The sequence below is a fragment of the Somniosus microcephalus genome, chromosome 18, assembly GCF_052327205.1.
Source record: "Somniosus microcephalus isolate GS21.2 chromosome 18, FLI_Smic_1.0, whole genome shotgun sequence".
Taxonomy (NCBI): Eukaryota; Metazoa; Chordata; class Chondrichthyes; order Squaliformes; family Somniosidae; genus Somniosus; species Somniosus microcephalus.
The window spans coordinates 8,551,467-8,563,746 of NC_141004.1; the positions used below are offsets into that span (position 1 = coordinate 8,551,467).

The 12,280-nt window shown below is 53.6% G+C and overlaps 1 protein-coding gene and 1 long non-coding RNA gene across 2 annotated transcripts in view; one reads left to right on the top strand and one right to left on the bottom strand.

The window, feature by feature from the left end:
• The window catches only part of LOC147105005 (uncharacterized), a 77,851-nt gene that overhangs the window by 51,382 nt on the left and 14,189 nt on the right, over window positions 1–12,280 (bottom strand). The gene's annotated exons all lie outside the window — the stretch shown is intronic.
• Window positions 2,637–6,694, top strand: LOC147105006 (uncharacterized). Its single transcript, XM_086011769.1, has 3 exons — window positions 2,637–2,660; window positions 5,263–5,446; window positions 5,606–6,694. The coding sequence occupies exons 1-3, from the start codon at window positions 2,637–2,639 to the stop codon at window positions 6,622–6,624; spliced, it is 1,227 nt and encodes a 408-aa protein (XP_085867895.1). The 3' UTR covers window positions 6,625–6,694.

Sequence of the window (12,280 nt, forward strand, 5' to 3'; positions counted from 1 at the left end):
TCATCGTCCTACCATTCTGTTCTTCTGAAGCCCACCATCCCACCGTCCCATCGCTCAGCATCCCACCACCCTCCCTGATATCTGGGGTGGAATTGGCCAAATACCCTGAGGCTGATGGTGCCCTGGGTGGATTTTCTTTGCGGCGTCAGTGCCTCACTGAAGATCCGCAGGTGTCCAATGAGTATTGGGAATCACAAATAAAAACAGAAATTGCTGGAAGCACGCAACAGGCCAGTCAGCATCTGAAAGAGAACAGACAGGTTCAAGATCGGCCTCTCTGTGAACTCCCAGCAGTGTGGGGGAGGGGTGCCTTCTCTGGACCACCCCTCCCCCATTGCCAATGTTAACCGTTTGTTATCTCTCTTGCCTTATCGTCTTTCGGATGAGACATTAAACCGAGGCCCCTTCTGCTCTCTCAACTGGATGTAAAAGATCCCAAGGCACTGTTTCGAAGAAGAGCAGGGGAGTTCTCCCCGGTGTCCTGGGCCAATATTTATCCCTCAACCAACATCACTAAAACAGATGATCTGGTCATTATCACATTGCTGTTTGTGGGAGCTTGCTGTGCGCAAATTGGCTTCCGTGTTTCCTACATTACAACAATAACTTCACTTCAAAAAGTACTTCATTGGCTGTAAAGTGCTTTGGGACTCCGGAAGTGAAAGGCGCTGGAGAAATGCACGTCGGTCATTATTTTTCTTGCTTTATGTGGATCCAGGCGCAAGTGGTGAAAGGTGTTGTGTTATTTGTTGTGCCGTGTGTTGAAGTTTGAACAATCTGTTCCAGCCCTTCAATAAACTATCACCATAAATGTTTACAAATCCCTAGATGTCCGTGGCAACCATTAACCTGCTCATCTAGATGTTGGCCTTCAGGACAGTTCTGGGATACCTGAGAGAGATTGAAGCATGCTTGCTGGGGAATCAGCTCTCAGAGGACTATGCTGGAGTTACAATCACTCATTGCCTCACAGCACCTACACATCAGAAGACTTTATATCAACAGATCATAGATGCACTGCAGCAACTCGCCAAGGCTTCTTCGGCAGCACCTCCCAAACCCGCAACCTCTTCCACCTAGAAGGACAAGGGCAGCAGGCGCATGGGAACACCACCACCTCCAAGTTCCCCTCCAAGTCACACACCATCCTGACTTGGAAATATATCGGCTGATCCTTCATCGTCGCTGGGTCAAAATCCTGGAACTCCCTCCCTAACAGCACTGTGGGAGTACCTTCACCACATGGACTGCAGCGGTTCAAGAAGGCGGCTCACCACCACTTGCTCAAGGGCAACTAGGGATGGGCAATAAATGCTGGCCCTGCCAGCGACGTCCACATCCCAGGAACAAATTTTTTTTAAATCATAGAATCTTACAGCACAGATTCGGCCCATTGTGCCTGTGCCGGGTCTTTGAACGAGCTCTCCAGTTAGTCCCACTCCCCCTTGCTCTTTCCCCAGAACCCTGCAAATATTTCCCTTCAAGTATTTATCTAATTCCCTTTTGAAAGTTACTGTTGAATCTGCTCCCACCGCCCTTTCAGGCAGCGCGTTCCAGATCACAACAACTCGCTGCGTAAAAAAGATTCTCCTCATCTCCCCCTCTGGCTCATCTGCCAATGATCTTCAATCTGTGTCCTCTGGTTACCGACCCTCCTGCCACTGGAAACAGTTTCTCCTTATTTTTTTTTTAATTCGCTTATGGGGTGTGGGTGTCACTGGCAAGGCCAGCATTTATTGTCCATCCCTTATTTACTCTATTGAAACGCTTCATGATTTTGAATGCCTCCATTAAATTTACCTTTGACCTTCTCAGATGGACTTTGACCCTGTTGGATCCAGAGCCAGAGGGTTGGGTTGGCTGCGGCAGTGAATGGGTTCCGCTGTCTGATTTTGTGTTTTATTTTACAGGTTCCAGCTCAGCCGGTTCATAACACTGATTGCTTTCAGGATTACATCTTATTGCAGGGTCGCAGGTATTGAGGTATGGGTCATTGAGCACAGTCATAAGGCTGCATAGTCTGCCAGGCATAAACAAGTGACTTCAGGCAATAGTCGCAGGTGGGTGCTTAACGTATTCACATGACTGTGTCAGCTATTTTAACAACAGGCATTAAATGAGTTAGCGCCTCCGTTATATAAAAGTCACGTGAACACCCACTCACTGATATCGCCGACAGCCATGTCTAGACTTAGGAAATCACCCTGGAAAGAACGGGTCTGGAATGTGTGGAGGCAATTGGCATGGGTTATGCATCAGCGTGTTACCCACCATTCACACTTATAATGCACACTCCTTCTCTCTCGCATCCCTAACCAGCATCACGGCATGTAACCTCCTCCAACCCTCCCAGATCTCTGTGCTCCTCCAACTCTGCCCTTTTGCACATCCCCCAAATTTCTTCGCCCCACCATAGGTGACCGTGCCTTCAGCTGCCTGGGCCCTAAGCTCTGGAATTCCCTCCCTAACCCTCTCCGCCTCCCTCTCCTCCTTTAAGATACTCCTTAAAACCGACCACTTTGGCCCAGCTTTTGGTCACCTGCCCTAATATCTCCTTATGTGGCTCGGTGTCAAATTTTGTTTGATAATCGCTCCTGTGAAGCACCTTGGGACATTTTATTAAAGGCGCTACAGAAATGCAAGTGGCTGTTGCTGTATTGGCAAGTCGCCTTTGTTTTGAGGGTGTTCGCAGTTGTTCCTCTTCCATTCCTACAGGGGGCACTGCAACAGCTGGCCCCAAAACATTGACCTCAACTCACGGCCTGGCCACTCACTCCACCCGACACCATGCTGCCTCCGGCATCTGCAGTAATATTGAACTGAGGCCCAAGGCCCAATTCGGGGGCTACTCTCGGGCCCATCGCGCCGCTTATTCTGCACCCGGAAAGAGGCCTGAACAAAAATAAACGGAGCAGATCAGGCCCAGTGCTTGCTCCGTTCCGCACCGGCCCAGGTCAAGGCAAGGCCTTTCAGCAGGCATGAAGCCGCTCATTAACATGTTCAAGGGGTCGAACCTTGAAACAAATTTCTGTTAGCCCACCCTTTTCTATACCGTATGTTGCAGTGGCCAGAACTGTACACAGCACACCAAGGTCCAGCCCCACGGGAATCACTGTTCAGGGTCAGTAGGGCTCAAAGGAACATCGGAGCAGGAGGAGGCCATTCGTTCCCTCGAGCCTGTTCCGCCATTCAATGAGATCATGGCTGATCTGTGACCTAACTCCATCCACCCGCCTTGAAAAAAAGAAATACTTGCATTTCTATAGCGCCTTTCACAACCACCGGACGTCTCAAAGCGCTTTACAGCCAATGAATACTTTTTTTGAAGTGCAGTCACTGTTGTAATGTGGGAAACGTGGCAGCTAATTTGCGCACAGCAAGCTCCCACAAACAGCAATGTGATAATGACCAGATAATCTGTTTTTGTCATGTTGGTTGAGAGATACATATTGGCACCAGGACACCGGGGAGAATTCCCCTGCTCTTCTTCGAAATAGTGGCCATGGGATCTTTTACGTCCACCTGAGAGAGCTGGCGGGGCCTCGGTTTAACGTCTCATCTGAAAGACGGCACCTCCGACAGTGCAGCACTCCCTCAGCACTGCACTGGGAGCGTCGGCCTAGATATTTGTGCTCAAGTCTCCGGAGTGGGACTTGAACCTTCTGACTCAGAGGTGAGTGTGCTACCCACTGAGCCACAACTGACCACATTGCCTAGCCCTTTGCCTAACAAGGATTTGAATTCCAATGATTTGGCCGCATATCACATCCTAGTCACTTTTGTTTCGCGAGAGGCAAGTCAACTAACTCCCCGCGGTCTTTTCAACTCCCAGTTGGCCAGTTCTATCCCACCCATGGAGTTGGCGTGTACATCCTCGGGGAGGAGTACACAGGTTATTACGGCAGTGGCTGGAACAGAGGAACATGTAGGTTTATGGTTTGTTCATAGTACGACCCATAAAAATGCTTGCAAACAATTCATCCGCTATAAGCGTTTTATTGAAGGAAGAGGAGACAGGAAGGCACTCAATCACACGATCCTTGATGGGAAGAGCTTGTTTATCTGTTCGCACAGTGAGTGAATGATTATTGCCCAGCACCCACCAATGGTAACTCACCATTATAATGTGCTTATCAGGTTGTTTTTACAATAAACTGCTCAGTTAAAGGTGAGACGCGCCCGATGAATAATTTGGAAACTTTCCACTTCAGTCTGGGATTTTGCACGAACTGGGTTTTCGAGGGAGCGCTGTGCCTGATTTCTCCGACAGCTAATGCAAAAGGTCGCAATGTGATCTCTCAAGTACCCAGTGTTCCAGTAAACACTCCCAGTGAACAAACCCTAGATCACAAAGTCAGAAATTCACCCCTCCCGGCAAAAATCATAGAATGTCCCAGCACAGAAAGAGTCCATTCAGCCGATCAAATCTGTACTAGTGCTTTTGTCCATATGATGGCCTAGAAATTCAGTTTGCACAGTTTTGGGGCGCTAAAGTCGGGCGTTCGGCAAATTTAGCGCCCGCCGGAAACTGCAGGCAACCGCGCCGAAATTCAGTGGATTTGGCCAAGAGTTTTGGCGAGCGCTGAAACCGGCGTTGCAATGCTCGGTTCCGGCGCTAAACCGGCGCTGCGGCCTGATAACGCCGATGCCGGGCGCAGCGCAGGTGCGGTCATGTGTTGCTTGACAGCAGACACCCTGACGCCGGCCTGCTCTTAAAGGGGGAAGGGTCAACTTTGACTGCTGCCACGCCCTGCACACTGGAGCCCTGCTGCTAGGCCTCAACAGTGCTGGTGGGACAAAATAGCGCCAGGACAGATGGAGATGGCCCGTGAAAGAGCCCAGCGCTTCTCAGACCATGCACTGAGGGTGCTGATTGATGCTGTCCAGGAGAGAAGACCCATCTTGTGCCCGGACAATGGCAGAAAGGCTCCCAGGAGAGAGTTCAGGAAAGCCTGGAGGAGCATCGGACGCAGGGTCTCCTCAAACTCAGATGTGCCCAGGACTGCGGACCAGTGCCGCAAAAAGTTCAATGACCTCTGTCGGCTGGTGAAGGTGAGTACCCTTTCCACTGTCCTCCTCATCCTTGCATGTGAGCCTCACACTATGGGCAAAGGGACCTCAAAGGCATAATGGGCAGCCCTCCTCACGCAGCAATGCCACTGGCATGATCATCAACAGCACTTTCTGCACTGACCACACTGGCCAGGCTATTCCACCATGGGAGGCAGTACACACAGCAACAGGGCACCACACTGTACTTAGAGTCCGTCCTTTCTCTTGCAGGCCAAGCTGGCAAGAAATGCGCGCAGCCGGGTGGAGACCGGTGGTGGATGGCCCCACTACCAGGCTCTAAGTGCTCTGGAGGAGAGCGTCGCTGGACTCCTGCGTCCCCGGGTGACTGGCCCTGTAGCCATCGGGGATGCGGACCCTGTGCTGGAAGCCACTGGTAAGGAGATGACCGCTTGCAGCTCTCTCGTTGCCCTAGTGCTTCCGATCTAAATCCTTTCCCACTGACGGACAAATGCGCATAATGCCACCGCTCAGGCGTCCCTCACTGACGCCCTGTCCTCACTTTAAAGCTACTCTTGTGCCTTCCTGCTTTCAGCTGCTGAGGAGGAGGTGGTCCCTGAGACGCCGGGTGCCAGGCCCTTGGAGGAGGAGGACGTCCAGGACGAGGAGGAAGCCGGCCCATCGGGCGAGCCCTCAGCCGTGCCAGGGGATGGCAATGAAGGGGGGACGTCTGGCATGCAGGAGAGCCAGGGGGAGGTGTTGCAGGGGAGGGCAGATCCTGCTTGCAGTGGGGTCCAGGCAGGCGGCAGGGGTCGGCCAGCTCGGCCGGCTTCTCCCCAGCTGCAGAGTCCTCTCTCCAGTCCGGAGAGTGGCCTCGGCCAGGAGGTGCGCCTCCTGCAAGAGATCTCGGTGGCGTCTGACCGGCGTCACCATGAGTTCATGGGGGTTGTGGAGCAGATGCCGCACGCCATCGAGTCCCTGGCTCAGAGTGTGGCAGCATTCGGCCAATCACAGGCCAGGGGGGTGGAGCAACTGGCCGCAGCGCACGCCAGGGGGGTCGAACTACTCGCGGCACTGCAGGAGGAGAGTCGCCAGAGAGGTGGTTCCTTCGACACACTGTCACAGCAGCTGGAGGCACATACCCGGGCAGTGCGGTCACTGACTTCTGCCACACTCGCTTTGACGCAGAGGCGTCGCACCCGCACCCGCCGCCCTGCTGCAACACAGCGGGCTGGCCTCCAGCACATAGCTGCGCCAGCTGAACTGCCAGGCCGGACGACTGCCACTGTGTCTGCTGAGCCTCGCGCGCCTGGCAGCAGCCAGCTTGCCCCCCTTGGAGCATCCGACACTGCCACTCCCCCAGCCAGGGTGCGAGGAGCTGCTGCTGCCACTGATGCTGGCCAGCCACAGCCGAACCAGTCAGCAGCCGGCCCCTCCCGGGACGTGCGTCGTGTTGGCCGACCCCCAAGGGCATCTGTCGCGACGCATGGGGGCCCTCATGAGCCTTCCCCCAGCCTTGAGGCCGCCACAGGGCCCACGTTGAGGCGGAGCAGCAGGCCGGGCAGGGGCCGGGGAAGGCTCTCTAAGGACTCGCCCTCTCGGCACAGCCGCTAGAGTGTGGTCTCTGCGGCATTGTATATATGGGGGGGATTGTGTTTTGGGGGCTGATTTTTGTGGATGGCCGAAATTGAAGGCATTTTTTGTTTTTATGGGGGTCTTTCTGTTGGCGAGGGGGGCCCTTTTTTTGTTACGGCCAATGTTGAAGGCCATGTGGATGGCCAACTTTTGTTAGTCCTCCCCAGGTTGGGGGAGTGACATATGTTTGTGACTGTTTTTTGGGTGTGTTCTGTGTTTTTGAGTTTCATGTGGGAAGGGGCCTCAGTTTGTTAAATAAAGGTTTTTATTTATTCAGCTTGTCCAGGTGTCATGTTTCAAGTGTTTGCTGCGTTAACCGGCTGACGGCTTCCGGAGCGGCTGCCTTCAGGTGCGCTCATTCCCACAGGCCATTCCCTCACAGCGGGCCTAGAAGTGTCGAGCAATAAGCCCCCGGCGTACGGCCCTTGGGCCTTCTGGCCCCCTCCTGGCCTGCTCCTCCTCCTCCTCCCCCTCCTCCTCCTGATGGTCCTCCTGCTCGTCCTCCTCAGGTGGTGGTGCAATGTCAGGTGGCAGTGCCTGCATCCGGCGGATAGCCAGGTTGTGCAGCATGCAGCACACGACGACGAACTGGGACACTCTATCCGGCGAATACTGTAGAGAGCCGCCGGAGCGATCCAGGCAGTGGAAGCGTTGCTTGAGGACGCCTATGGTTTGCTCTATGACGTTCCTTGTTGCTTGATGGCTTTCGTTGTATGAGTCCTCCGCTGGGGTCCTGGGCGCGCGGAGCGGGGTCATGAGCCATGTGCACAAAGGGTAGCCCTTGTCCCCGATAAGCCATCCCCTTGGTGGAGGCTGTGCCTGGAACATGTCAGCCACAGTAGTCTGGCGCAGGATAAAAGCATCGTGGCTGCTTCCTGGGAAGCGGGCATTTACAGCTAGGATGCGCTGCCTGTGGTCACACACCAGCTGCACATTGAGGGAATGGTAGCCCTTGCGGTTGCAGTAAACCTCGGGATTGTCTATAGGTGCCCGCATAGCCACATGCGTGCAGTCAATGGTGCCCTGCACCATGGGGAAGCCCGCGATCCTGCCAAATCCCACTGCACACTGCTGCTGCCTCTGTTGGGTCATGGGGAAGGAGATGAACTGGTGTCTCCTCGCGAACAGTGCATCGGTGACCTGCCGGATGCAGCGATGTACGGCGAACTGGGAGATGTTCGCGATGTCCCCAGCAGCGGCTTGGAACGAGCCGCTTGCATAAAAGCTGAGAGCCACCGTGACCTTCACTTCCACCGAGAGAGACGTCCTGGACATGAGCTGTGGCTGCAAATCTGCGTGAAGCAGCTGGCAGATCTCTCCAACCACCTCCCTTCTGAAGCGCAGCCTCTTTACACAAAGTGCCGCAGACATGGTGACATAGGACACCTGCTGCCGGTATTGCCTGGGTGCGTAAGGCCTACGTTGGCGACGCCTGATGGCCCTTCTGTGTCTACGCATGGCTGCCCATCTCTCACAGCGTCTGCGAGCCCTCCGCACATAATGCTGCAACTCAATGTTGGCCCCCCATGCAGCCCCCATAATCAAGGTCGCAACAGTGAAATCAGCAAGAGTCAAATGTCAAAGCACTGGCCAGAAGCCAAAAAGACCTCTCCTATCTTGTCCCAAATCTGGAATCTCTGTCCCTTGGTCTCTGTGTAGAAATCCAAAGCAGTGAAGTCATTGCAGCAAAATGGCTGGGCTTTATAGGTCAGTGGAGGTGCCCTTTAATTTGCGCTCCCCGAGGCCCACAGGGCCTCTGCAACATTCCATTTTACAATTCCTAATAGCGCCACGCCCACATTGGGCGGGCGCCACTCAATTTCCGGTTTGGGGCGCTAAAACAGCGTTGCGCGAGGATATGACATCATAAGCTGCGCGCGCACCCGAGCGGGCGCTAACACTTTGCGCCGGCGCTAAATCTCAAATGAATTTGGGCGTCGGCGCAGATCGGTCTGCATTCCAGCGCTAAGGCTTTATCGACGGAAATATAGCCCTTTTTTGGCGTTAGCGCCTGGCGCAGCCAACTGAATTTCTCGGCCGATCTTTCTAATCTAATCCTGCTCACTCCCCACACCATTCAATATCCCACCCAGTCTAATCTAATCCTGCTCACTCCCCACACCATTCAATATCCCACCCAGTCTAATCTAATCCTGCTCACTCCCCACACCATTTAATATCCCACCCAGCCTAATCCCAGTCCTGCTCACTCCCCACACCATTCAATATCCCACCCAGTCTAATCTAATCCTGCTCACTCCCCACACCATTTAATATCCCACCCAGTCTAATCTAATCCTGTTCACTCCCCACACCATTCAATATCCCACCCAGTCTAATCCCAGTCCTGCTCACTCCCCACACCATTCAATGTCCCACCCAGTCTAATCTAATCCTGCTCACTCCCCACACCATTCAATATCCCACCCAGTCTAATCTAATCCTGCTCACTCCCCACACCATTCAATATCCCACCCAGTCTAATCTAATCCTGCTCACTCCCCACACCATTCAATATCCCACCCAGTCTAATCCCAGTCTTGCTCACTCCCCACACCATTCAATATCCCACCCAGTCAAATCCCACTCTCCCCCTCACTTCCTGTACCCTGTGTGTCAGCCCGTGGCTCAGAGGGTCGCACTCTCTAGGTGGGAGGGGCTAGGAGCGAGCAGGTGCTGCTGGCTGCTTGATTACTGCAGGGAGTTGAAGTTGGTGGTGGGTTTTTTTCAGGTTTTAGGGCCTTTTTGGTCCTTAAACAGCAACCAGAGTGCCGGGCCCCTCAGAGTGCCGGGCCCCTCAGAGTGCTGGGCCCCTCAGAGTGCCGGGCCCCTCAGAGTGCCGGCCCCTCAGAGTGCCGGCCCCTCAGAGTGCCGGCCCCTCAGAGTGCCGGGCCCCTCAGAGTGCCGGCCCCTCAGAAGACAACGTTCCCAGGAGGAATTTAATCAGGGGAGAAAATGTTGGGGGAAGGGAGAAAAAAAGGCCCAAAGATTTGGGCCGGGACCCCAGGAGGTTTGGAAAAGAAAACACGGTGGTGGGTCAGTGCGAGGATAAGGAGATACGAGCTTGAGATATTATCCAGGCGGTACATGAGGACTGCGGCGAGGGAAGCTGCTTTGCCTGCCGACCAAAGCCGAATGGTGGGTTCCAGGTGACGGTCAGTGGCCGAGAGGAGGTGGAAAGACTTTTACTGAGTTTGAAGGTTGTTCTTGGAGGTAACTACTATATTCTGAAGCGGTGGTGGTCTCATTCTTAAACCTGATGGTTTATATTAAGGGTGATGTGCTAATAAAAAAGTTAGAGTCATGGGACATTAAAATTTGCTCAGCAATAAAGAGGAGATATTATCCAGGAACGCGGGTAGCAGATGGACCCCATTATGAAAAGGTGTGGTTCCCAGAGTGGGTGAAATCATTGCCGTATAGTATGAAATTTGAGACAATGGAAGGAGTGCAGTACTTTCGAGTACTGCATGAAAATCAGGTGAAGGTTTGTTATTATTGTCTTGGACACAACCATCTTGTAAGAAACTGTCCAGACTTGTACTGTTATAACTGTGGCGAGTCTGGACACATCGCTCGGAGCTGCAAGGCAGAGAGCTGTGGGGTGTGTCACAAAGGCCCCACCCGCTGTGAGTGTGAGACAGAAGGAAGCCCCTTGAGTGATGAGGAGATGGGAGAAGGAGAAGGAGCAGGAGGTGTTAGTGGAGCGACTGGAGGAGCGGAGCAGGCGGAGGACACAGCTGGTGAATGGAAGGAGAAAAGAGCGCAAGAAGAGGCAGAAAATTGCGGAGAAGAGAACAGGATGGAGATCGTGGAAAACACACCAAGTATGGTGGAAAAGGACAAAGACAGCAGCGGGCAGCACGGGTCGAGGGCAGAGTCGAGCCATAACACGACCCGGCTCTCCCGAAAGAATCTGGTGTCCGCGGAGGGAGAGGAGGCAGGAGCGGGATGTGGGGTAAGTGTAAGTACTCCAAAGAAAGACAGGGAGTTGGACATCTCGGGGAGCAGGAGGGGGCAAGAGAAGCAGAGGGTGCAAGAGGCAGGAGCCTTAAAGGGGCAGCAGGGTGGGAGCGGGGAGACAAAGACACCAGAAGGGAGCGAGATAGGCGGAGATGCGCCATTGTCCCAGAGAGAGAAGAAACAGGGAGCAAGGGTCAGTGGTAGAGATGAGGTCAAAGGGAGTGGCACTTTTGGAGAAACCGTGATAGCAGAAAGACTCTCTAAGGGAGATTATGGGCAGGATTTTCATTGGGCCATGGAGGCGGGATTGGAGGTGTGTGGGGGGTTAAAATCCTGAAATCGGGGGTCCCGACACCATCCCGCCCCAACCCGCCTCCATGCCAGTTTCAAAGGAGGTGGATACCCGCCCCGCACTGGGACCCGCCTCCCCGAGGCGGGAAGGGGATTAGTGCCAATTAACTGCCTGTTAACAGGTAGTTAACAGGCAGTTTTTAGCCTAATCCCTATTTTTAATGTTGAAATGTGGGATTCCCGACGGCTCCAAACCACACCAAGTTAGAGGAGGCGGCCCGTCGGGATGAAGAGCTTGGAGGGATCGAGATGTCCGGTGTTCAGGTGAGTGATGGGTGCATGAGTGTAAAGGTAAGTGTGTTTGGTGTGTGTAAAGTGTTTAAAGAAGTTTTACATACCTTTACTTACTTTTACAGCCTTCCTTCCTTCAGGTCTCGGGAGTCCCTCATCTCACCGGCACAGAAAGCAGAATGGCTGCGAACTGTCAAAAATTGCAGCATTCAGCTTTCTGTTCCGGGGAGATCTCTGAATCATCCTGACAGGAAGGAATTAACTTAGAGTACAGATTGTCAGTGTTTGACAGCTTCAAACAGCTGTGAAACGCTGATATTTTTTCTGTCAAAAGGTTTAAAAGGGGGAGAAATTCGGTTGGTTGTGCCACCCATTAGCGCCTAAAGAGGTCGGGAAGTGGGGTGCTAGCCAACTAGCGCCCGGGCGCAGTGAACCCTGCGCCTCTTCCCATATTGAGCGGAGATTTAGCGCCGGCACTAAACCGTTGCGCCCGCTCACCGGCGCACGCAGATCATGACTTCATTTCAGTGTGCAACGCCCTTGGGACGCCCTGGACTGGAAATTCAGTGGCGCCCCCCTCCGATCCGCCTGGCGCTAACAAGGACAGGTTACCTGGAGCGTTTCCCAGTCGCTGTCAGGCTGGGGGGTTGCTATTTAAAGGGGACTCTTTCTGGATTATTAGTGGTAGCCATTTTTGGACCACAACTTCTTTGAGAGAGAGAGTTGCTCAGAGACACATGGAGAGCCATTTCTGCAGTGAGCCAGCGCTGGCTGAGGAACTTTAGCCTTCTGAACATCACTTTGCAGTTGGTGAGCTTCTCAAACGGCATAACTTTCAGTGCGCAGTTACTATGGGGGCTGCATTGGATGGGAACGTCGTCCTTCTCAATCATATTGACAAGGCACAGAGACGCAGGGATAGAGTGGCAGGTATGGCCAGACGGAGGAGGGCCTACAGACCTTACGCTGCCAGGGTTTTCCGCCAACAGTTTTCGGATATCAACATGTCGGAGGAGCAGTGTTTCCGAAGGCTGCACTTCAGTAAGGAGGTGGTCACTGAGCTCTGCCACCTGCTTCAGCTAGATCTGCA